The sequence below is a fragment of the Podarcis vaucheri genome, assembly GCF_965113315.1.
Source record: "Podarcis vaucheri genome assembly, chromosome: 12".
NCBI lineage: Eukaryota > Metazoa > Chordata > Lepidosauria > Squamata > Lacertidae > Podarcis > Podarcis vaucheri.
The window spans coordinates 56,071,702-56,094,076 of NC_138750.1; the positions used below are offsets into that span (position 1 = coordinate 56,071,702).

A 22,375-nucleotide genomic window follows, 5' to 3' on the forward strand; every position below is an offset into this window, starting at 1 on the left:
CAGCTTGCCTCTCTTAGGATCTTACTAACATTCTGTTTTAAATTGGAAGGCTCAGCTTGTTAATTCAGAAATCAAGCCTCCGCACTCAAGTCAACAGAAATAACGGTCTTTTATTTTCTACTATACATCACCAAAAACCAGGTAAACCTACTTACAGCCACCTGCGGCAGCAGCTTTAGCTGCACCTGCTGGGAAATTGGTTGGGCGCTTTACGTTTTGCGCATTTCTTCATACTTCTCATCGTAAGATCCTTTCCCCCGGACGTAGAGCAGGCAGGGTGCTTCTCCCAGCATCCCAACAACTGTGATTATGGTTTGATATTCCACGTCCTCCCTGTTTATAGGGAAAGAAACACAATCCAGGAAGGCGGGTGGAGGCCTGCTAGTCTTAGAGCTGCCTACTAGTGGCAATGTCAAGCCACGTACATTTAAACTCCACTCCCAGAGGGATCTACAGCCACAAACACTGATGCAGCATGCGAGCAAGCCCTGAATGTATGCAGTTACTCTATATTATGGAAGGTAGAAGTAGCAGGATTAAGCTCTTGCTTACTTAATTTATGTGGTACTCTGCCAGTTAAAATCTCGCAACTGTATGCTAGCTGTGTTGCGCTCCTGATTTTTAACCCCCCCCCCCACAAGAGGATAAAGAAAACTTGCTGCTGTATCTGCCTCAAGTCTTTTAGGGCAGAGCTAACACCCTCCAGCCTTCCAGAGGTTGCTGGAAACTGGACTTCAGAATCCAACATCTGGAAGGGACAAAGGTTAGTAACCCTTGTTTTGGGGGGTTACTAGAAGTGGTGAATTTAGCTTTATAATGTGCCCTAATTCTAGCTCCTTGACACAATTTATATTTAATACGCCAGTATTGCTCTCTGAGCTAGGGAGCCCATCTGCAGCTACTGCTTTCTTGTACACTGAAGACTCATAGGTTACCCTTTTGTATGGAAAACAGTTCTGCTCCAGCTACTCCTCACTGTCAGCATGAACTGCAGAAGTTATCAGAGGAAGCGCTTAGGAATGCAGTCACTGCAGCCAATACACAAGGAAACGTGGTTTCATAAAGCCCCCCTAATTTACCAACAGGTTGGCAGCTTTGGTGGTAACCCTACAAAAGCCATGCAGAACATTAACTCGCTTCATGTCCTACCTTGGGGTGAAGCGAACCACCAGAAGTGTTTTGGTAGGCACGCTACTTTGATGTGCTTCAAGAACGCCGTTATTTGGGGAGATGGAAAAGACTTCAGGTTCTTTGTGCCGCTCATTTTTATCTGTAAGAGGAAGTGAAAAAGCAACAGGTATATTGACATTCTTAATGAAAAGAAAGCCTCACTAACGTCTACTTGCATCTTTACCAGTTGAATAAAAGGACCACTCTGCTTCTGATAAAGTTTTTAACAGTTGTCCTGGCTTCCAGTCTACTGAATTCATTACTCTAATTTATCCAAAATTGTTTCAAAAATACACTGCAGTTTGCAAATGTGTGTCCTTCATTCTAATGCACCATTAACACAATGAGCTCCCACCTTTTTTTGGCAGAAAGATCTACACATGTTCTAAATTAAACAGATTCTATGATTTTGTTAAAAAATAAATGGACATTCTCACAGTGCAGCTTCCAAGCATAGGAGCCTTCTTAACAGAGTGGGAGATGCCAACCTCCCGATTTCTCTTACCTAGCAAAGCTGTCCAGTAGCTCCTGCATCCACTTGTATTCATCACAAGGACAGCTTCGGACCTTGTTTGATTAACAAGGCAGACTTCAAAATCAATCGTGTCACAAGAGAGCCCAAGTACTGGGACAGTGAGGTATGCAGCCATGGGCAGTGCCTGCAAAGGTATAAAACAGGGCAAGAGCCTTTGATAAAGGAGGAATTCTGCACTGACAAGGCAAAGCAGACTAGGAAGATGGTAGGCCAGAGCTGATCTATGGTAATTGCCCTTATACGTAAGATGTGCAGCTAGCTGGGTGCAAGCATCCCACAGCATTTCTAATGCAGCTTCTCGGTGTGGACACCAACTCTCTTTGAGGGCCAATGCCAAATAAATGGATGCTTAAAAAATAACCGCTAAAATTCTGGGGGTGAGTTGACATGAGCCAACAGTGTGACGCGGCAGCTAAAAAAGCCAATGCAATTCTGGGCTGCATCAATAGGAGTATAGCATCTAGATCAAGGGAAGTAATAGTGCCACTGTATTCTGCTCTGGTCAGACCACACCTGGAGTACTGTGTCCAGTTCTGGGCACCACAATTCAAGAAGGACACTGACAAACTGGAACGTGTCCAGAGGAGGGCAACCAAAATGGTCAAAGGCCTGGAAACGATGCCTTATGAGGAACGGCTAAGGGAGCTGGGCATGTTTAGCCTGGGGAAGAGGAGGTTAAGGGGTGATATGATAGCCATGTTCAAATATATAAAAGGATGTCACATAGAGGAGGGAGAAAGGTTGTTTTCTGCTGCTCCGGAGAATAATAATAATAATAATAATAAATTTTATTTATATCCCGCCCTCCCCAGCCAAAGCCGGGCTCAGGGCGGCTAACAACAATCAAATAATCAGTCAAATAATCACACAATCTAAAATATTTCATTATAAAATTAATTAAATCAAATTGATGGCAACCAATTATGCAGAATTATGTGCAGGTTGCCAGAGGAGGGAGTCAGGCTGCGCCCTGACCAAAGGCCTGGCGGAACAACTCTGTCTTGCAGGCCCTGCGGAAAGATGTCAGGTCCCGCAGGGCCCTAGTCTCTTTTGACAGAGCATTCCACCAGTTTGGAGCTGCAGCCGAGAAGGCCCTGGCTCTAGTTGAGGCCAGCCTAACCTCTCTGAGGCCTGGGACCTTGAGGATGTTATTATTTGCAGACCGTAGGTTTCTCTGTGGGGCATACCAGGAGAGGTGGTCCCGTAGGTACGAGGGTCCTAGGCCGTATAGGGCTTTAAAGGTTAAAACCAGCACCTTAAACCTGATCCTGTACTCCACCGGGAGCCAGTGCAGCTGGTATAATACTGGATGAATGTGCTCTCGCAGCGAAGACCCCATAAGGAGTCTTGCCGCGGCATTCTGCACCCGCTGGAGTTTCTGGGTCAGTCTCAAGGGCAGCCCCACGTAGAGCGAGTTACAATAATCCAGTCTGGAGGTGACCGTCGCATGGATCACAGTGGCTAGGTCAGGACGAGAGAGATAAGGGGCCAACTGCTTAGCTTGGCGGAGATGAAAAAATGCCGCCTTTGTTATAGCTGTAATCTGCGACTCCATAGAGAGGGAGGTATCGAAGATTACACCCAAACTCTTAACGGACGGTGCTGGCACTAATTGCACCCCCGCAAGAGATGGGAGTTGCCCCCCTGATCCCATATCTTCCCGCCCCAGCCAGAGGACCTCTGTCTTCAAAGGATTTAACTTCAACCGGCTCCCACGTAACCATCCAGCCACAGCTTCCAGACATCTGGTCAGTGTGTCTGGGGCCGAGTCAGGATGGCCATCCATCAACAGATAGAGTTGGGTGTCATCAGCATACTGATGGCAACCCAGCCCAAAACTCCGGACAAGCTGGGCGAGGGGGCGCATAAAGATGTTAAAAAGCATCGGGGAGAGAATTGCACCCTGAGGCACTCCACACACCAAGGAGTGGCGTGATGACAATTCCCCCCCAAGCGCCACCCTCTGTCCCCGACCAGAGAGAAACGAGCGCAGCCATTGAAGGACTGTGCCCTGGATCCCCACGTCGGCAAGGCGGTGGTCCAGGAGTTCGTGATCGACCATGTCAAAGGCTGCTGACAGATCTAGAAGAATCAGCAGCCCTGACCCGCCTCGATCCAGCTGCCTGCGGAGATCATCTGTTAGGGCGACCAGAGCCGTCTCGGTCCCATGACCAGCGCGGAAGCCGGACTGGAATGGGTCCAGAGCAGATGTTTCATCCAGAAACCTACCAAGCTGTTCAGCAACCGCTCTCTCAATCACCTTACCCAGGAATGGAAGATTCGAGACCGGGCGGTAATTGGATAGATCTGAGGGATCTAATGATGTTTTCTTTAAGAGCGGACGCACCACCGCCTCCTTCAGTTCCCCTGGGAATATCCCGGTGCCAAGGGACAAATTGATGATATCCCCCAGGGGGCCCCGCACCTTGTCTGGACACGCTCTAATCAGCCATGACGGGCACGGGTCAAGAGGACAGGTGGTGGGCTTTCCAGCTTGGAGGAATCTGTCCACATCAGCTGGAGATATCCGGTCAAAGTGGTCCAATACTGGACCCGAGGACAGTCGAGGGGCCTCCAGTTCCTTTATTGTATCCAAATTGGCAGAGAGGTCATGGCGGAGCAACAGGACCTTCTCCGCAAAAAAGCTCGCAAATGCCTCACAGCTGTGTGTCAGATTGTTATTTGAATTTGGCTGTCCTTCAAGGGACGTTAAAGACCGAATTATACTAAATAATTGCGCCGGGCGAGAGCTAGCGGATGCAATGGAGGCCGAGAAGTAAGACATCTTAGCAGCCTTCACTGCCATCTCATAGGTTTTCATAAAAACCCTATAAGATGTTCTTGAGGCTCCGTCACGGGCACCCCGCCATACTCGCTCTAGCCGTCTGAGGTCCCGCTTCATTTTCCGAAGCTCCTCGGTAAACCAGGGAGCCCGGTTTCTGCGGGGTCGCAGAGGGCGCTTAGGTGCGATCTCATCGATGGCTGCCAGGAGCTGGGTATTCCAGCCCTCAACAAGCTCAGTCAATGAGTCTCCAGGGGGAGCAAGGTCCCGCAAGGCTTGACGGAATCTATCCGGGTCCATCAGCCTCCGCGGGCGAGCCCAAATCGGCTCGCCACCTAAGCAGGGTGGGGGTGGAAAGTCAATCCTGGCTTTCAGAGCGTAGTGATCAGACCATGGCACCTTCATCGAAGGAGACATGATCACATCTATACCGGCGCCAAAGATCAAATCCAGCGTGTGGCCTGCTTGATGTGTGGGGCCCGAAACAAACTGGGAGAGCCCTAGTGTCGCCATGGAAGACACCAGGTCCAGAGCCTGTGAGGAGGGAGTGGCATCAGCGTGGAAGTTGAAGTCTCCCAATACCAATAGGTTAGGGAACTCCAAGGCCCAGCCGGCCACCGCCTCCAGCAGGCCTGACAGGGTGGCTGCTGGTGCGCTAGGTGGCCGGTACACCAGCCAGACAGCCAAGCTCTCCTCGGAGCCCCACACTAGGCCAACACATTCAATGCCGGGGATCGATGGCGATGGTAGAGCCCTGAAAGAACAATCTTCCCGGATTAATACTGCCACCCCTCCCCCCCGGCCCACAGTCCGTGACTGGTGGAGGACGGAGAAACCCGGGGGCGCCATCTCTCGTAAGGTAACAGTTACCCCTTCGCGCACCCAGGTCTCCGTCACACAAGCCAGGTCAACTCCCTGCGAGATAAAGAAATCTCGCAGGGTAGCAGTTTTGTTGCCTATAGACCTGGCATTGCACAACACCAGTGAAGGAGGTGAGTAATCCTTGCTCACCCTACCCTCGTCTCTCGGGATGGGGCGCAGATTGGAAGGGGTACGAGCATATCCATATCTCGATCCCCTTCGCCTATAACATCTGCCCCCACCGCCATACCTCCCTCGCCCCTCCACGGTCGCAATCCCAAGCCTCATACTAACCTCCATTTACAAATAGAAAACAAAACAACCAAAACAATTATGCCCAAACAAAACCAATCCCCGCCCCACTCAGTGTCCAACCCCAAAAACAAAACAAAATGGAACAACAAAAATACATAAATAAAAACCACCATTCACGGTGGTACAACAAAGTAAACAATAAAAGCACCTTTAAAACACCTTAAAATATATATAAACATCTTTAACATTTGCAGCAGATAATGAAATAATATAATATTATAAAAAACAACAACCCCCATTTAAGGTGCTGCAAATGTTAAAGCGGACACGGAGCAATGGATCCAAACTACAAGAAAGAAGATTCCATCTAAACATTAGGAAGAACTTCCTGACAGTAAGAGCTGTTCGACAGTGGAATTTGCTGCCAAGGAGTGTGGTGGAGTCTCCTACTTTGGAGGTCTTTAAGCAGAGGCTTGACAACCATATGTCAGGAGTGCTCTGATGGTGTTTCCTGCTTGGCAGGGGGTTGGACTCGATGGCCCTTGTGGTCTCTTCCAACTCTATGATTCTATGATTCTATGTGGGATTACACACTCCCTCCCCTGTCCAAGCATAACTCTCCCAAGCTGGGTAAGCATTTCTGCCAGCGCCAGTGGTTAACCAGGATCCAACCTAACCATGAAGTACATTCAAATGGACCTCCACACGGGATCCAGTGTTTTCTGGGGTTTTGTTTCTTTCTGCTGCAGGGTAAGAGCAGAAATCTTAAGACTGCTTCTCTGGGCAACAGCTTCCTAACTGCCAATCGGCTCTACGCACAACCAGACACTGCTGCAGTCAGGGAGACATTGTTGCTTTTGCACGCAATTCGGTTTGGCAGTCCATATTTCTGGCCAAAAAAAGAAGTAGGTATGGCAAGGCAGGTACGTCTGCTCAGCCACCCACTTAAAGATCAAACTTGTACCTAAGAACTATTAAGCTTCGGAAGACTAGTAACTGGTCTGGGGGTAGTAAACCTGTCCTGCCAAAGGTTGTGTATAAAATAATTTTAAAATATGAAAGAAGGTTGAAACAATATGTGGTAAAGTGGGCTTATGCAGTTAGAGGTGATATATCAGTGCAAGTATGGGAATATATTGATTTATTTTAAAGTACAGGCGATTCCCGACTTACATGGGGTCACTGTTCTGGGTCCCCATGCCCATAAGCAAAATGTGTGTAAGTGGGGAGCCCTGTTGCAGTAAATACAACTTCTTGCGCAACAGCGGTTGAACGGGGTAGCTCCCATATGCCATTGTGAAGCCCTTGCGAGTCTTTTTTTCTGGACTTTTGGCTCACTGACATCAATCTGCATACCTGGGTTGCTTTGTTACTGTATTCAATGACGAGATTTTGCTTAAACTCTAGTATTTTGTCTCCGTTTTCAAGCTGTAGCACTTGAAGCCCAGGCAGGAACTGGTCTTCTGGGAGATGTTGGTAGGTTAGTAACTCCAGAGATGTGTGGAATGACACCTTTACCTACGTATAAGCCAGGCCAAATATGTTAATGACAGAACCATGTTTGCAGGAAAAACGATGTGCTGTACATTATTATTATTAAAATTTGTATACTGCCCTATACCTGCAGATCTCAGAGTGGTTCACAGAATAAAATCGCAATATAAAAACACAAAATACATAATAAAAATAAAAACAAACAGCCCAATAACCCCCCAAAAAACATTTTAAAAGGGTATTGGATGTCAATCAATCAAAGGCCTGGTTAAAGAGGCACATTTTTGCCTGGTGCCTAAAGGTGTATAATGAAGGTGCCAGGCAAACCTCCCTGGGGAGAGCATTCCACAGACAGGGAGCCACTGCAGAGAAGGCCCCGTTCTCGTGTTGCTGCCCTCCGGACCCCTCATGGAGGATGATCTCAGGGTTCGGGTAGGTTCATATGGAATATGAGGTGTTGCAGTCCAGTAAAACACAATGCCGTTATCTTTTACTGGACCAACTTCCCTCGGTGAACAGATGAGCAGGCTCTTGAATTACACAGAACTCTTCATCACATAGAAGACAACAGAAGAGGCCAAGCCAGTCGTTCTGCATAGGGGAATAGCTTGCTCAGTTACCATATTGATGCTAATCAAGCAGTACAAACAGGTTCCTACTTTTAAAAAAGGGGCCCTCTTTTGACCTGCAACACCATTTCTCTTAGTGAGTTTGAACTGAAGGGACTAAATGCAATTTAAAAATTGTAATGCAGAAAATGAGAAGGAGGGTGCTTCAGTGTGGTGGCATTTATCTTCGCACGCCCTGCCACTGCATATCAGACATGCGCCTTCTCTGTTGCCTTTCTGATGCCTGCTAAAGACGTTCCTCTTTCAACACACCACCTAAAGACGTTACCCCAGTCGGGACCTTGAATTTGAACTGATTCTATGTGTGTGCTGCTTCTGTTTTAAACTGTTTTTATCTATACAATTGTTTTAACTAATAAAAATAGTATTAAGTAATAATAATGACTTAAATAGACATTGGGTAGTTCTCTCCTTTTCTTTGACGGGGTTCCTACTTCAAGCTAGTAGTTTAAATGGCAAAACTTCCTTGCAAAATGACTTATGCTTCTAATCCGAAGCCCTGGTCTCCCTCCCTGGTCTGTGTCACTTTATTTCTTTATACTAGAACTTCGGTACCAGTGAAAGCAATGGGGCGTAAGTTTAACTTAGTCCATATCCAATCCACGGTACCTATAAATTGCCGGTTAAGGCTTGAAGATGAACCTACCAGCATATTTTCCAGAGGATAGAGTAAAAGGTGCTGCTCCCCGTTTTCACTGTCCCTGTGGGGTATCTTCAGGTTCTTCTTGGGGTCTACGCCAGACACAGAGAAGGGCGTCGTCAAAACCAGCTTGAAGGACAGAGGAGTCTCTGTGTTGTTGGTGAGCTTCAGGTTAAGGGTTGTGGCTGACTGTGTCAGTACCTAAAGGATTGAGAGAGAGCATATACATAAAAGGGCATACATCCTATCTATGCTCTTTTAAAAGGTTTTTTGGGGGGGGGGTGTCTGTTGGGTTCTTTTTATTTTTTTTATGTATTTTGTGATTTTATATATTGATTTTATTCTGTGAACCGCCCTGAGGCCCCAGGGTATAGGGCAGTTAATTAATTAAATAAAATCAATATATAATCAATATATAAAATCAGCAATGGATTTTAAGTTTAAAAGTGCGATAGGTATATAAACATATAAAAAACTTTAAAATAGACTACCTTAGAAAAATGACACAAAGTCACCCGTGGATCAGGGTTTGGGAATTTTCTTAACAAACTAGATTGAATCAGGGGATGGTCTGCAACTACAGATCTGTGCGCAGAATCTGGCGACAATCCGGGTCGTCGTGTGGTCTTTGCCTTATATTGTATATTGTTTTAAATGTTTGTTTTGCTATTGGGATTGTAGTTCCATTTGTGTTTCTCAAGCTGGTCTCTGACCGTAATAAATTTCAGGTTCATATATAAAATCACAAAATACATAATAAAATTAAAATTAATTAATTAATAATATTAAACACAGGCGATTCCCCACGTATGTGCATTCAGCTCATACATGGCTTCATATATCTGCAGGTGCTGGGAAATAAATAATTTCAAACTGCAAAAACAGCCCCAAAGCATTTTTTCTTGTTGCGTGGCAGTGCTTAATTGTTGCCAGTCGCTTAGTGATTTGCAGGGAAGTGTTGAGAAACAAATGATCAAAATCAAACCCGCTTCACATCCCCCAGGTGATTGCATTTCCCTTACAGTGCATCCCTGTGTGTGTGACTGTTTTGTGGTGCACTTTCAGAGCCTTGTTCCGTGAGGAGGAAAGATACAACTTTTTGGCAATCTCAAAAGTAGGAAAGGAATCGGGACTACTTACGCCCATGAGGGGCTCGTCTGGGATAAGGGCGCTGGCCAGAGCGTGAAACACCAATCCGCTCTCATGATCCATCTCAGCAGTCAGCCTGCAGGAAGAAAACCAAAGGCCGTTCAGTCTTGTCTAAGCAGGAGCATAACCCACTAATGGGATTATATGTGGCACATTCAGTGTAGAGCATGCCCACCGAGCTTGGCTCTGGACTGCTTTCAACAAGCTCTTAGAGCGGAATTATGAACAAGTTCATAAACTTTGCACTAGGCTGCAACCCCACGCACAGCTGTCTCAGCCATTGCGGCCTATAAGAGGAAGAAAGAGCCAACTTTTGTGTATCTTCTACTTGAGGTTTTATATTCAGAGCTGAGGAATCTCCGGTTTGGGGTTGAAGGAGACTCCCCAATCTGCCCCCCGCCCCGGACTACAACTCCCATCATCCCTGCCCTTCTACTGTAGCCATAATTTTATTCATTGCTTGCATTTAGTACGGGTGTTATTTTATGACAGTCATTTGTTTGCCACCTTTTAATAATAGCAGCAGAGCAGTTTATGAATGAAACGCAGTTCATTTCTCCTTTAGCTAAAGCAATTGTAAAATGAATAAAGCAGTAAAACTCAAAGCTGCGTAAAGTAGCAAAGGAGTTCATAAAAGACAAAATAGGACTGAGATTTTATTGTTTTTAAAAAAGGTATTTGCCTAGCAGAAAGAACCCCACCTCCATTTTGGGAAAGCTTTGGGCTCTGCTCAAGTTCCCTCTGGCCTATCACCTCTGTAGATTCCCAGGGTTCAAGGTGAGCTAACGCCACTCTCTATCAGGAAATGGAAGCACGAAACCAGGTTTCCAGTCCCTGAAGGAGCCCAAGCAAGCACTCTCTTCCGGACTCGTCCGACACATTTGGGTTTGAGGGTAGAATTAATCCAAAAACGGTGAGAAGAGAGTTCCTTCTCTGTTTCTGGATGATCAGAGTATCATCCCGGTCATGAGGCATAGTGGCCATTCCAGTGCCCTTCTGGAAGAGAGCCAGTATGGCGTAGTGGTTAAGAGCGGTGGACTCGTAATCTGGGGAAACAGGTTCGCTTCCCCGCTCCTCCACATGCAGCTGCTGGGTGACCTTGGGCTAGTCACACTTCTCTGAAGTCTCTCAGCCCTACTCACCTCACAGAGTGTTTGTTGTGGGAGAGGAAGGGAAAGGAGAATGTTAGCCGCTTTGAGACTCCTTAAGGGGAGTGATAAAGCGGGATATCAAATCCAAACTCTTCTTCTTCACCACCCAACATCTGCTTGTGCAGCTGTGAGCACCCAGCCCTCACTCTGTCCCAAAAGCCACCCCATCGCTTCAGATATGGCACTTACAAAGCCGGCTTGACAAACGCTTGCAGGTCAATCCGCAGAGGCGCAACGGCATAGCCGTCTCCACGAGTCACTTTCCCAGGGACGTTCCGAACCATCTGGTGGAGGGGAATAAAAACGTATCAACGGGGGTCCGTTGTGGGCACTTAGAGCTGTGCTGAGCCTCCTCCGAGTGATGGGATGGGACGGGGCTGGGCTTAATTTGGGTTGCAGCTCAATTTGTGTTAAGGCCATTCTCGGGAGCGGGGGACAGGCAGGACCTGCCACGACCAGAGCACTTTGGATGGTGAGGTGTGGCTTCCCAAGATGGTTTCCATTTGAAAGAAAATGGCTTTGTTTGCGCTGCAAGGTTGCCAGGGATCCTAGGTTACCATCTCAGTTTGTGCAAAGAGCTGGCCATGGAGCAGCGATGCAAGAAACTGGACCCATGCGAGGCTTCTGACCTGATAGGAGGTGATGGGGCTGTGTCACCATGAGTCTAACCTGCGTATCTGGTTGGGCCACCCGCTGGGGAAGACTCAGGGAATGAATCTGGCTTATGCTCATGGGCTGTCCTGAAAAACAGCACCATTCCTCAGCACACCTTCTCTCTACTTCGGGAGGACTAGGTAGGATGACACATGGTGGTGGCAAGTGGGTGTTAGTTCGGGTAGGGCGGTGAGAGCAGGGTGCTGGACAAAGCCTAAGGAACACAACAAAGCTGGAAAAAAGAGAAGTCAGATGAGATGGGATGGATAAGGAGGGAAAGGAAAGGAAAGGCATTATTCTCTTATCCATACCCTGCTATCCAGGCTCATGAAGCCAAGGGCAAAACCTTCGCATTCAAACTTATTGATGATCTCTGGCAGCATCAGCGGAGTGAAGGAAATGTGGATGGCAGCAGAACCACCTGCAGGGACCACCTGGGCACAAACAGCTGATTAGGAACACTGAGAGGGCAGGTGGTTCTGCATATCCAGGGGGGCTTGAGGTTTGTATTTCGGAAACAGCCGTCCCCCCCTCCACCCCCACATGTGGCAAACAACTTGCGAAGCTAGGGAGGCTTCAAAAATATTCTGATTTTTGGGGAGAGAGGAAAGGTTGTGTTTGGAACCCCAGCTGCGTAGGATCAACCTCGTGTCCTGTTCCTGATGAGAGCCAGTTTTCTAAATATACGGAGCCCTCAGAGCTGAGATTGTAGGAGGTGGAGGGACCGCATTCTTAAATGCTCCGCCACATAGTGTGAAGTAGACTATTATGGGGAGTGTTTTATACGGAGAAGCATTCAAAACAAGTAACTCTCCCCCGCACTTGTGATATCCTGAACCCGCATTGTAATTCAGAATCCAACCACTTCAGTCCATCACCTTGTTTTGAATAATATACTAATAAACAAAAAGCCAGCCCTGTGGAACGCTCTCCCATCAGATTTCAAGGAAATAAACAGCTATCTGACTTTTAGAAGACATCTGAAGGCAACCCTGTTTAGGGAACCTTTTAATGTTTGACGTTTGGTTATGTTTTTATATTCTGTTGGGAGCTGCCCAGAGTAGCTGGGGCAACCCAGTCAGATGGGTAGCATATTATCATTATTATATACTACTATTATTCTATTCTATTTGGAGAACACAGGGAAGGATTCATAAATACATGAAACTCCCCCCCCCCCCAAGTTTAGTCCTTTCTCGTGTCAAAAGCCTCTCTTCCCTCCCTCTCTCCCATCTTTTCACCCCTTGGCTTCCAAGGTCACAGGAGGGCAGCTAGAACATACCACTTGCTTGGGGGTGATGCAGAAAGGGTAGTCGGAGGGCACTCCCTCGTGGGGCCGGATGACCACCGAGATTATTTCCTTGAGGACGGTCGGTTGCCAAGAGTCATCATCGCTGCTGCTGCTGCTGCTGCTTCCTCCTCCTCCTCCTCCTCCTCCTTCATCGTCCTCCAAAATTGCATCTAGACTCTATGGCAATGAAAAACATGGGTTGTGAAGGATCAGAGAGGGAGGAAACTACAGTGGTACCTCGGGTTGCATACGCTGCAGGTTACATATGCTTCAGGTTACAGACTCCACTAACTCAGAAACAGTACCTTGGGTTAAGAACTTTGCTTCAGGATGAGAATAGAAATCGTGCTCCGGCGGTGCAGCAGCAGCAGGAGGCCCCATTAGCTAAAGTGGTGCTTCAGGTTAAGAACAGTTTCAGGTTAAGAATGGACCTCTGGAATGAATTAAGTTCTTCACGCGAGGTACCACTGTACATAAGAATAGCTTGCTGGAACAGGCCAGTGGCCCATGCAGACCCAAGATCCTGTTCTCATAGTGGCCAATTGGTATTCAGAACCACACCATTAAGTGTGACGATAGAAGGCCAGTAGCCACCAGAGTGGCATGTTATTCAGAATGGCAAAAGGGGCTTCTTCTACTACTACTCTTTAAACAGAATGGAAATCTAGGAAGGAAAGAAGGCCCTAGAGCAGCAGTTCTCAACCTGCGGGTCCCCAGATGATGTTGGACTACAACTCCCATCACCCCTAGCTAGCAAGGCCAGAGCTCAGGGATGATGGGAGTTGTAGTCCAACAACATCTGGGGAAGCACAGGTTGAGAAAGGCTGGGCTAGAGCATGAGGACATCCAATGAAGGTTCAGGATAGATAAAGGAAAGGATTTCTTCACTAGGGAACCTGGTCCTCCAGAGGCAGTGATGCCCACCAACTTGGATGGCTTTAAAAGAGGATTGGACAAATCCACGGAGGAGGAAAGGACTATTGATGGCTACTGGTCAGGATGGCTGTGCTCTGCCTCCATCCTGGAGTCAGCAATGCTTCTGAACACCAGTTTCTGGAAGCCACAGGAGGGAAGAGTTGCTCTGGAGCTCAGGTCCTGCTTGCTGTTTTCCCACTGGCCACTGTGAGAACAGGAAGCTGGACTAGATGGGCCACTGACCTGACCCAGAAGGCTCTTCTTATGTTCAGAGGGAAAGCTAAACTCATGAAGAGACACAGACGTCAAGACCAAGATGAACCACCTCGAACGAAGGCAGGAAATGGGCTGGGGCTGAGGAGGACCGAGTCATGCCAACTGCCATCAGGTGAATGTTCTGCCTCTGGACAACAGATGGAGCCATAACCCACACAATGGGCCTTCATCCCAGGAGAAAAAGTTGATTCTCTGCAATTCCACCCAGGTTGGCCCGGTCAACTGCAACATTCCTCTGAGCCCTAACCAGCAAGGAGAACCCAGAGGCTGAGAGGGAGAGTGTGCCAGAAGGGAAATGAATTGAGAATGATTCATACAAGGTGTGACCAGAAAATTTGGTGGTCGCAGAAATTGGACATTGAGAAATATTCGAACATACATGCCTTACAGGCTTTCAAAGTAGGCCCCCTCTGATACAACGCACCATTGACAACGTTCGTAGAATTGTTGGAAACTTCTGGAGAAGTCCTCTTCGTACTGCTTTTAGTTCCCTTGTCACAGCAGCTTGGACATGTGAAATATTGGAAAATCTGTGCCCTTTCAGTGCAGATTTCCATTTTTGAAAAAGAAATAAATCTGGTGGGGCCAGATCAGGAGAATATGGAGGGTGGGACAATCCAGTAACCTCAGTAACGATTTCAAATATGCAATTCTTCCACCATCATTCGGATGGACAAACGCCGATCCCACATCAATAGCTCAAAAACTCTGTCGACATTTGCCGTTATTCTGCTCAGTGGCGGCCTGCCAGACCGAGGGTCATCTTCGATGGTTTGCCGCCCTTCACGGAAACGCTTACAGCTTCATCTCCATACACAATTGTGAGCATTTCGTGGGTTTCTGATGCTGGTTGTATATTCAAATATTTCTTGCTGTCTGATTTCTGTGACCATTCACCGAACTTTCTGGTCACACATTGTATATATTAGTAACTTTGTATTAATATAGCATTTTTATACGTAGCTGTGTCTTTTTGTAATATTTTAAGTCTGTCTGTTGTTGCTTCAGTTTTTTGTCCACCGCTTAGATATATTTTTAATATATCAAGCAGTATAGAAATCAAATAATCTAATCACAACAACATCTAATGCTCACTAGGATGGAGAAGCCTGCTCTAGTTTCAAGCCTGGAAAGCAACACCTGGGGACACCTGGCTTGAGAGCAGTACATGTGAAAAGGATCTAGGAGTCTTGGTTGACCACAAACTTGACATGAGCCAACAGTGTGACGCGGCAGCTAAAAAAGCCAATGCAATTCTGGGCTGCATCAATAGGAGTATAGCATCTAGATCAAGGGAAGTAATAGTGCCACTGTATTCTGATCTGGTCAGACCTCACCTGGAGTACTGTGTCCAGTTCTGGGCACCACAATTCAAGAAGGACACTGACAAACTGGAACGTGTCCAGAGGAGGGCAAACAAAATGGTCAAAGGCCTGGAAACGATGCCTTATGAGGAACGGCTAAGGGAGCTGGGCATGTTTAGCCTGGAGAAGAGGAGGTTAAGGGGTGATATGATAGCCATGTTCAAATATATAAAAGGATGTCAAATAGAGGAGGGAGAAAGGTTGTTTTCTGCTGCTCCAGAGAAGCGGACACGGAGCAATGGATCCAAACTACAAGAAAGAAGATTCCACCTAAACATTAGGAAGAACTTCCTGACAGTAAGAGCTGTTCGACAGTGGAATTTGCTGCCAAGGAGTGTGGTGGAGTCTCCTACTTTGGAGGTCTTTAAGCAGAGGCTTGACAACCATATGTCAGGAGTGCTCTGATGGTGTTTCCTGCTTGGCAGGGGGTTGGACTCGATGGCCCTTGTGGTCTCTTCCAACTCTATGATTCTAACACCACTGAAAAATAATGCGACTGGAAGGAGGGTTGTAAAGAACATTTGTGTTAAATTGCATGCACTCATGCGAGCATTCTTGCTTGTTTGACATTCATACCCAAGAGCTGCATGCAAGGCGCCTTCCTGTCTTTAAGGAAAACACAGCACAATAGATCCCTACCGGGTTCTCCTTGAGAGATCCTGCAGTGTAAGGCAATTTCTCTGGGGGTGTTTCAGTCTCCCAGAGGACTTCAATCTCATTGCCGTCAAGGTCTCTAACAGGAAAAGGATCTCCGTAGAAGACCAAGAGGTCCACCAGCTTGTCGTCATCTTTATCCTGGTTATAACTTTCCCAGTCCATTCGAATGTCTGGATTGAGAAAGGGGGGGGGGGGTGCAGAAAGAAACTCAGAGTTGCTAAGGTTTTATAACCAAGGTTGAGCTTATATTTGCATGTTCATCCTTCAGCAACGGCAACGTCAGAAGATGTCTTGCACGCGTGAAATAACTGTGACCAGGCAAGCGCCACAGACAAGAAACCTTGCAAACTGCTCAACATCATGTCTCAGTCAAAGCTGTGTGCAATGCTACAATGCACTGGGACTGGTGTAGAACACAGTGACCTAAAAACCTCAGCTTTCTTTCCTTTTCGTCAGGGGGTTTGGGCTGGGTGTCCATCAATATGCAGATGATGCCCAGCTCTACCTCTCTTTTAAATTGGAACCAGTGAACACGGTGAAGGTTCTGTGTGAGTGTCTGGAGGCAGTTGGAGGATGAATGGCAGCTAACAGATTGAGGTTGAATCCTGACAAGACAGAAGTACTGTTTTGGGGGGACAGGGGGTGGGTAGATGTTGGGGACTCCCTGGTCCTGAATGAGGCAACTGTGCCCCTGAAGGAGCAGGTGCGCAGCCTGGGAGTCATTTTGGACTCGCAGCTGTCCATGGAGGCACAGGTCAATTCTGTGTCCAGGGCAGCTGTTTATCAGCTCCATCTGGAATGCAGACTGAGACCCTATCTACCCGATTGTCTTGCCAGAGTACATGCTCTGGTGCATGCTCTGGTTATCTCCTGCTTGGACTACTGCAATGCGCTCTACGTGGGGCTACCTTTGAAGGTGACCCGGGAACTACAACTAATCCAGACTGTGGCAGCTAGACTGGTGACTGGGAGTGGCCACCGAAGCCACATAACACCGGTCTTGAAAGACCTACTTTGTCTCCCAGTACGTTTCCAAGCACAATTCAAAGTGTTGGTGCTGACCTTTAAAGCCCTAAAAAGCCTCAGCCCAGTATACCTGAAGGAGTGTCTCCACACCCATTGTTCAACCCAGACACTGAGGTCCAGTGCCGAGGGCCTTTTGGTGGTTCCCTTACTGCAAGAAGCAAAGTTACAAGGAACCAGGCAGAGGGCCTTCTTGGTAGTGGTGCCAGCTCTATGGAACACCCTCGCATCAGATGTTAAAGAAATTAACAACTATCTGATGTTTAGAAGACACCAGATGGGCGGGGTACAAATATTATTATTATTATTAAGCAGGTTTCTAATCCTCAAGGATGCAAAGACAACATTGGAAGTGGGCGAGCAGGGGAAAGTTCTCAGACCACAGAAATGCCCCTTGGGACATTCACCACAAAACCTTAGCATAGAGCCTTGAACCGCTGTTGGTTAACATGGAAATTCCAAAACTGCCGGGATTGTAGCTCATTCAGTATCCCCACAAAGGCAAGGAGAGCTCAGTGAAAGATGCTCAAAAGCTTCCTACTGGAACTGGTTGCTACTGGGCCTTTGCCATTGTCGCAGCAACAAAAACACTGTAATGCAAAAGTGGGCAAACTCAGGCCCATGAGACAAATAGGCTGCTCTGGGTGTCTGCCTGGTGCCTGGAACTCCCCTCCCTTGCCCAAGTGTTTTGCTGAAAAGTGTCCTTGGACTCTGATAATGCTCCTTGCTTGGCTGGATGAAAAGAGAGGGGTGCATTAATATTTGCACAGCAGAAAGCAGCCTGCTGTGCAAAGGAACCACCGTATTTTTCACTCTATAGGACACGCTCGACCATAGGATGCACCTTGTTTTAGAGGGGGAGAACAAGAAAAAAAAATCTCCCCCTTTGCTCAGCGCCCCTTCAGCGAAGCGGCAGGAGAAACGGAGCCCCTTCCATTTCTCCTCTCACTTCGCTGAAGGGGCGCTGCTCAGAGAGGGAAAGCTGTACAGCGCCTCTCCAGCGAAGCAAAGCCAGGAGAGCAAGAGGGATCGGTGTGCACCGATCCGTCTCGCTCTCCTGGCTTCAGTGAAGGCAACCCAAAGCCTTCGGAGTGCAGCGGGACTTTCTGCTGCGCTCCAGGGGCTTCAGGTTCCTTTCGCTGAATCCAGTAGAGTCTTGCTCTCCTGGCTTCAGTGAAAGCAACCCGAAGCCTCCGGAGCACGGAGGGAGTGCTCCCTCTGCGCTTCAGAGGTTTTGTGGTTGCTATCGCTGAAGCCAAGGAGCCTATATTCGCTCCATAAGACACACACACATTTCCCCTTAATTTTTGGAGGGGGAAAAGTGTGTCTTATAGAGCGAATAATACGGTAATGTACATTTATTGCTCTGCCTCTGGCCCCACTCGGTCCCCACTCGGTGCTGGGTTGGAAACAGGACCCCTGCTTTTGCCATAACGCTTCTCAAAAGGGCAAACATCCGCTTACCAAAGGGAGTGGGGTTGTTGAGCCGGACATACCGCGAGACTGTATCCCCTCCGGAGATGTGGGCCCCAAACCTGGAGAAGAAAAATGGGGTCATCTGGGTATGCATCACTTAAGTCTACGTTCTGGGTCTCTCTGTTGAAGGGGACATGCCTCTGCCACAAGGCTCTGCTCTCCTCCGGGGCAGCTGGGAACTGCCGCTGGGTCAGAAGGGCTTGGGAATCCTGACAGAGAATCCCCTTTAAAGGTGAACCTCCTTAAGTCGCACTTCTGGAAACAGAATGCAAATAGAAAATGCAGCTGTTCTTCAAAATAATCCCTGCTCCAAATTCTGCAATATGGTTCTTTAGCCAAGTAATGTGTACAAAATTCAAACGCTAGGGCAAAGTGTGAATCAAAATGCACGTTACTGAAAATTACATACAAAAAATGCATTACATTAGGGAGAATCGATATTAAAAAAAGTATGCTAGGCACAGAAAAATGTGCATACTAGGGGAAAATTCACAGAATGCAGAAACCAATGTGGAGAACTACACTTAAGATCTGAAAATGAGAAACTGAACAGGGACCAAATATGGACAAGGTTTTGCCCATCCTGAATGCAGACACAGCCTCAACTGCCTTGTGAAGAGTAGGTAGGTTTTTATGAGGCAGGGTCTTCTTGGTAGTGGTACCCACCCTGTGGAATCCCCTTCCACCGGATGTCACAGATAAACAACTGCTCGACTTTCATAGACATCTGAAGGCAGCCTGGTATCGGGAAGTTTTTAACATTTGATGTGTTTTTATATTACGTTGGAAGCCTTCTAGAGGGGCTGGGACAACCCAGTTAGATGGGTGGAGTGTAAGTAATAAATTATTACTATTATTATACCTGATTACAGGCGTTGGCATTGGATGGCTGGGTCCTGTCATCTGCAAGAAGATTGGGCAGCCTTTCACAGTCATTTGGATGGGGATCAACATCGGCTCCGATTCCCCCACCTGTACAGAGAAAGAAATATTTTGCATGTAAGCAGTGGAACCCAGCTGCTAAATCCTGAGGCCTCCTGGGAGACAAATGATTCACAGGCATTCTTTCCTTTTACACGCAAGAAAAGACTTGCTTATTGCAGATAACTGACTGCGCTGAAGGGAATGTGCACACCTTCAGATGCGGCACAGCTGGTCTGCCGCTTGTCACAACCTTGTGAACAAGGCTCAGTGTACGGCTCCTCTTCCCACATCCAGACAAAGCCCAAGCAAACCACAAAGTGTCCGTCATTCTGAGCTCCAAACTCCCTGGGTGCGAACTATGCCACCCATCAGCGACTCATACACCCATTTCCTTGGAAGTTAAGCTCCTCTTAGTACAGTGGGGGGCTCATCCTCTAGTAGGTGGAACACTCTGCCACAAGAGATCAGGGCCCTGCGGGATTTGACATCTTTCTGCAGGGCCTACAAGGCGGAGTTGTTCCTCCAGGCCTTTAGTCAGGGCTCAGCCTGACTCCCCTTCTCTTTTTGTATAAGAATAGTATGAAAGAGGCCTCCTCCCAGCATTCTCACAGGCCCATATAAGAACAGCGCAAACAGTTGGGCCAGATGAGCATTTACCGTACTGTTCCCAAACCCAATCCTGCGGAAAGCCATCTAATTAGATTTTAATTTGATCCTGACTTGTTTTTAGGAGGTAATTTAATTACTGTTTGATTTTATACCAATGTTATATATTTGATGTTAGCTGCCCTGAGCCCAGTTTTGGCCAGGGAGGGCGGGATACAAATAAAAAATTATTATTATTATTATTTATTAAGTGGGGGGCACAGACTTTCTGCGCATTCCTATGCATGCTTACTCGAAAGCAAGCCCCACTCTGCTCAATGATGCTGAACTCTCAGTTAAGCTTCGGTCTTCCCAACCTCCAGGTCAGAGCTGCAACCCCTGGACCACGCACCTTACAGATGAGGGTGTCCTGATACTGCCCCCACATGTTGTTATAAGCCGTTATATTGACCGCAAGCTCCTCGAAGGCCTTCAGGATCCCCTCGGAGGGGTGTACGTGGAAAGTCGCTCCCTTTCCGTGAGATAGCATGGCAGCTCTGAAGGCTGTAAGACCAGAGCAGATGAACAGTTTGGCAGCAAGGCAATGGGACTGGAACAGGAGGGCCTCTTGTCAGATCACATCCAGCGGCCCTTTTTTCAATTTATCCCTGCATTCCGCCCCCCCCACTGCCACTTACCCACAATGCATCTGAAAATATAGAAATGGCAGACTCTGCCTACCCGATTGCTTCCTCTTTGCAGCCTGCCTCGTTATTCGCCTTGTGGTTTCCACGACAGCTTTGGAGGAGCTTGGGAAAAGATGTCTCAGTGAGAACTCTGAAGGGTGCAGGGATTTCTTAAAATGTCATGCTTTAAGTTTTCAAGAGCCCGGTGCCCTCCAGAGCTTGCCCCAACCAGCACAGCTGTGTTAGCCACTTGCCTGAGGCCAGCCGGGTGAATCAATATTTATTACTGAAAATGATTATCGTTCAGACTTAGCTAAAGGTAAAGGCAAAGGGACCCCTGGCCATTAAGTCCAGTCATGACCGACTCTGGGGTTGGGGCACTCATCTCGCTTTATTGGCCGAGGGAGCCGGCGTACAGCTCCCGGGTCGTGTGGCCAGCATGACGAAGCCGCTTCTGGCGAACCAGAGCATTCTTTCTACTCACCGCTAATCAGGGTGAAATGGAAGAAAAGGAGGCTTACACTTACAACAGAAAATATTTCTCCATCAAAAAACAATCCCCCGCAAACAGACTCTCGTATATAGGATCTAAGACTTACCCATCTTGTCCCTGTTCATCTGAGGGACGTGGACCTGGTTGGCTGAAATACTCAACCCCTACTGAGAACAGAGCAGCTAACTCAGAGTGATTGGTAATTATTAGCTGGTGTTTTATAACACTTTTCAATGCCACTTCCGAGCCGAAGTCTAGCATCAGATCTTGAGAAGATTCCGAATTATGCTCCTCAACACTGCAGAGAAACAGCAACAGACGCTAAATGGACTCTCTCGTTTGCCAGCAAGACGCTTTCAGAGACATAACGGTTGTCAAAAGAAAGATGAATGTGAAAACGAGCGATTATATTGGGCTTCCATGAACAGTTTAGTGGAAATACAAGTAAAATGCTTCTTTATACCCTAGCTAATATAATCCAAAGAAAGCGTCATTTTGAGCCACTAGTAATTAATAGCTATATTTTACTAAGCTATTAATTGTAAGTTTCCTTCACCTGTCATAAGGTATGGAGTAGGTGATTCTGAGCCCCTTAACTTCACCAGAAATTGCCAGAAATAGGGGGTCCAACATGTCTTCGATGCTACAGCACAGGGCAAGGTCACTCAGTTTCTCCTGGCAGAAAAAGAATTAGACCTTCGTGTAAGAATCAGCAACAGCAGGCCAGAGAGCAAATGACTAAATCTGGAGGGAACACTTCCAAGTCAGAAGCAAAAAGACACACCCATTTAATATGACAGACATATTGGAATGCAATGAAAGCAGAAGAAAAAGGGAGAAAGGTTTTTGATGGGGGGTGGGTGGGAAACATCCACACAAATACCAAAACCAATTTTGCCGTAGAAAAGAAAATGAATTGTAGTTTATTTGGCTACTGTTATGAGTTTGGGATGTTAACCTGTGTGCCAGACACTTCTAATCCATGTGTCCAGTTAAGTGTTAAAATCTAACCAAGTCTCTAATTCCTGGAATAGCCAGGCTAGCCTCCTGGTGAAATGTAAGGAGAACGAAGGAAGGGGCTCTGTGGGACGTGGGAAATGGAAGAGGACCTTCTCTCAACTCAGGGATCCTTAGAAAGACAGAGCCAGAGTTGAGAGCAGAAAGTGGCAGTGACGTGAGCCGGAGGAAAAAGCAGCAGAGGAGAGAGAGAGGCGAGGCAAGGTTTGACGTCTGTCTGAATCCACGGCTACTGCTATGGGAGAAACAAGGGCCTTTTGGGGGGTTGATGCTGTGAACCCCTCTGTCGTAGGCTCAGGTTGTATATGTGTGTAAATAAACCATATACCATAGAGACACCACTGCCTC

General features: G+C 47.4%; 1 protein-coding gene across 2 annotated transcripts in view; it reads right to left on the bottom strand.

Moving 5' to 3' along the window:
* Nucleotides 1-90: 90 nt before the first annotated feature.
* DLEC1 (DLEC1 cilia and flagella associated protein) overlaps nucleotides 91-22,375 on the bottom strand; it is a 54,855-nt gene continuing 32,570 nt past the window's right edge. Inside the window, exons 23-39 of one of the 2 annotated variants that reach the window (XM_082192145.1) lie at nucleotides 21,567-21,685; nucleotides 21,117-21,308; nucleotides 20,573-20,640; nucleotides 20,244-20,395; nucleotides 19,185-19,294; nucleotides 18,311-18,381; nucleotides 15,806-15,993; nucleotides 12,603-12,788; nucleotides 11,632-11,754; nucleotides 10,856-10,950; nucleotides 9,507-9,591; nucleotides 8,373-8,567; nucleotides 6,960-7,121; nucleotides 1,676-1,829; nucleotides 1,150-1,270; nucleotides 186-333; nucleotides 91-147 (exon numbers count right to left, since the gene is read on the bottom strand). In XM_082192145.1, coding sequence (XP_082048271.1) covers nucleotides 210-333; nucleotides 1,150-1,270; nucleotides 1,676-1,829; nucleotides 6,960-7,121; nucleotides 8,373-8,567; nucleotides 9,507-9,591; nucleotides 10,856-10,950; nucleotides 11,632-11,754; nucleotides 12,603-12,788; nucleotides 15,806-15,993; nucleotides 18,311-18,381; nucleotides 19,185-19,294; nucleotides 20,244-20,395; nucleotides 20,573-20,640; nucleotides 21,117-21,308; nucleotides 21,567-21,685 — 2,145 coding nt within the window. In that variant the 3' untranslated portion in view covers nucleotides 91-147; nucleotides 186-209. Of the gene's footprint in view, nucleotides 334-1,149; nucleotides 1,271-1,675; nucleotides 1,830-6,959; nucleotides 7,122-8,372; nucleotides 8,568-9,506; nucleotides 9,592-10,855; nucleotides 10,951-11,631; nucleotides 11,755-12,602; nucleotides 12,789-15,805; nucleotides 15,994-18,310; nucleotides 18,382-19,184; nucleotides 19,295-20,243; nucleotides 20,396-20,572; nucleotides 20,641-21,116; nucleotides 21,309-21,566; nucleotides 21,686-22,375 lie in introns of both variants that reach the window. The other variant, XM_082192144.1, reaches the window with a different exon arrangement.